A 2,044-nucleotide genomic window follows, 5' to 3' on the forward strand; every position below is an offset into this window, starting at 1 on the left:
CGTGCGCCCCAGGGCCAGGGCCAGGGGGCCCAGGGCGATGAGGACAGAGAGGTAGGCGGGCAGGTTCCAGCCTGCGGGGAGAGGAAGAGAGGGTGAGGAGCAGAGACGCCTCCCTGGACCCCCCATTCCTGGCACAGCGGGCAGCCCAACTCCACAGCACACGGGCTGGGCCCTGGGACTGGGGGTCTCCCAGGCTTGGAGCAGTCTCTAAGCACTTCTATCCCACCCCAGTGCCCAGGCTCCCCACTGAAACCCATGGCCAGAGACTCCACGAACTCCCAGCTGGACCCCCCACCCTCGCCCTACAGCCCCCTGCTCCTCACCTTCTGGAAGTGACTTCACCACCACGGGCAGCTCCACCCAGAGGGAGGTCACAGGGACCCGGGAGCCCATGCCGAAGAGGGCCACCAGCACGTGGGTCAGTGCCGCGTGGCACGGCTCGCGAGCAACCATCCCGTCAGCACGGGCGCTGGGGAGGAGAGCAGGGTCCGGGTCAGCACAGCTGCCAGAGCCTGCACCGCGGCACAATGTCTACCTTCGAAGGGGCCAGAAAAACAAAATGCACTGCATATTAGTATATATGGGTGCACCTGCTGCGCCACCACCCACCCCGCACAGCGAAGCCCGCAAAGGTGCAGTGCTCCTGGCAAGGGGCAGCGCCAGCCTCATCTCAGTAGCGGGGCTGGGCTTGGAGCGGGTGGGAATCGGACAGCTCAGCTGCAAGACCTGCTGCAAGCAGCCTGGGCTCTGCAGTTGGTAGCAGCTACCCACAGCTGGGGCTGGCTGCAGCCAGGAGGTTGCAAATGGCTGTGTGCCCGCCTCGGAGCAGACAGTGCAGGGCGCCTGAGGCAGCACAACCCCGGCCTCTCCCCGGCTGCCGGCACAAAGCTGGTGACTGGGCTCTGGGCTGCAAACAGCTGCACTGCACAGCCATCACCTCTGTGCCACAGCATGGGAGAGACCAGGGCTGCGCTGCCTCAGGCCCCCCGTCACTGCCCACTCCGAGGCACGCGTGCACGTGCTGGTACAGCAAAGATTGCCAGAACCTGGAGCAGCTGTTTGCAACCTGCCGGCTGCACCCAACCCCGGCTCTGGGGAGCTGCTGCCAACCACGGAGCCCAGGCTGCTTGCAGCTTCCCAGCCGCCTGCAAGGGGTCCTGCATGCCAAGCCCAGGGCACCCCCAGGCCGAGCCTCTGGCCACTAGAAGCCAAGCGTGACCAGTTTGGACTGGAATCCATCCACAGCCAAGTGGAGGAAAATGCTGCAGCTCTGTGAAGTTACCCCTGCAAGGCCCCTAGTCCAGCCCGTCTCTCAAGCGGAGGGTAGAGGGGACACCAGGGTGCATGTGTCTGGTACCTGATAAGTTGGTGCATCCACGACAGAGCTGCTCTGGGCTACTGCAGGCAGAGATATGAGGAGCCGGGTGCCGTCGGTGCCAGGGCCCCTGCAGGCAGCCAGCTATCGCTGGGAGAGATGGAGACAGACAACGGGTTATTCTGCACGCTGGGGTGTTGTCCAGGTGAGCTGGAGCCAGCCTCCGGGGGCCCAGCATGTCCTGCCCATCGCTGCCATCACAGCTGGGAGCGTGCCCGTCGGCCTCCCACCCCCGGCTCCACAGGCTTCAGTGTGCTCCGCGCAGGCAGCCAGCCCGCCTGATGCCCTGCCTCTTGCACACCCGTGACCAGAGCAAGGTGGGGGCACATCGCAGGATGACACTCGGGTAAGTGTCCCCCAGGCCTCAGCACCCCGACCCCGCTGGCCCCTGCCGACACCCCCAGCCCAGCCTCGCTCACCCTGTGCAGCTCCAGGGTAGAACAAACAGGAAACGGCCCTACATCCACCCCCCCAGCTCGAGCAGATGCAGGAAACGAGGGAGGGCTGCAGGCTTTCCCCGGGGCGTCAAACTTTGGTGCTCCGGCACTGTCGAAAGGAACCACTCGCCAGGTCGTAGTACAAGGAAGAAACGTATAGATTCACAGATTCATAGATGTTAGGGTCGGAAGGGACCTCAATAGATCATCGAGTCCGACCCCCTGCATAAGC

At 64.5% G+C, this 2,044-nt stretch overlaps 1 protein-coding gene across 1 annotated transcript in view; it reads right to left on the reverse strand.

Moving 5' to 3' along the window:
• LOC106722599 (solute carrier family 52, riboflavin transporter, member 2-like) overlaps positions 1-1,555 on the reverse strand; it is a 6,249-nt gene extending 4,694 nt beyond the window's left edge. The window contains exons 1-3 of the mRNA XM_025212737.1: positions 1,358-1,555; positions 324-535; positions 8-71 (exon numbers count right to left, since the gene is read on the reverse strand). Of these exons, the coding sequence (XP_025068522.1) occupies positions 8-71; positions 324-453 (194 nt within the window). The 5' untranslated portion in view covers positions 454-535; positions 1,358-1,555. The remainder of the gene's footprint in view (positions 1-7; positions 72-323; positions 536-1,357) is intronic.
• Between the last annotated feature and the right edge of the window lie 489 nt (positions 1,556-2,044).

The sequence above is a fragment of the Alligator sinensis genome, unplaced genomic scaffold (assembly GCF_000455745.1).
Source record: "Alligator sinensis unplaced genomic scaffold, ASM45574v1 scaffold1054_1, whole genome shotgun sequence".
NCBI lineage: Eukaryota > Metazoa > Chordata > Crocodylia > Alligatoridae > Alligator > Alligator sinensis.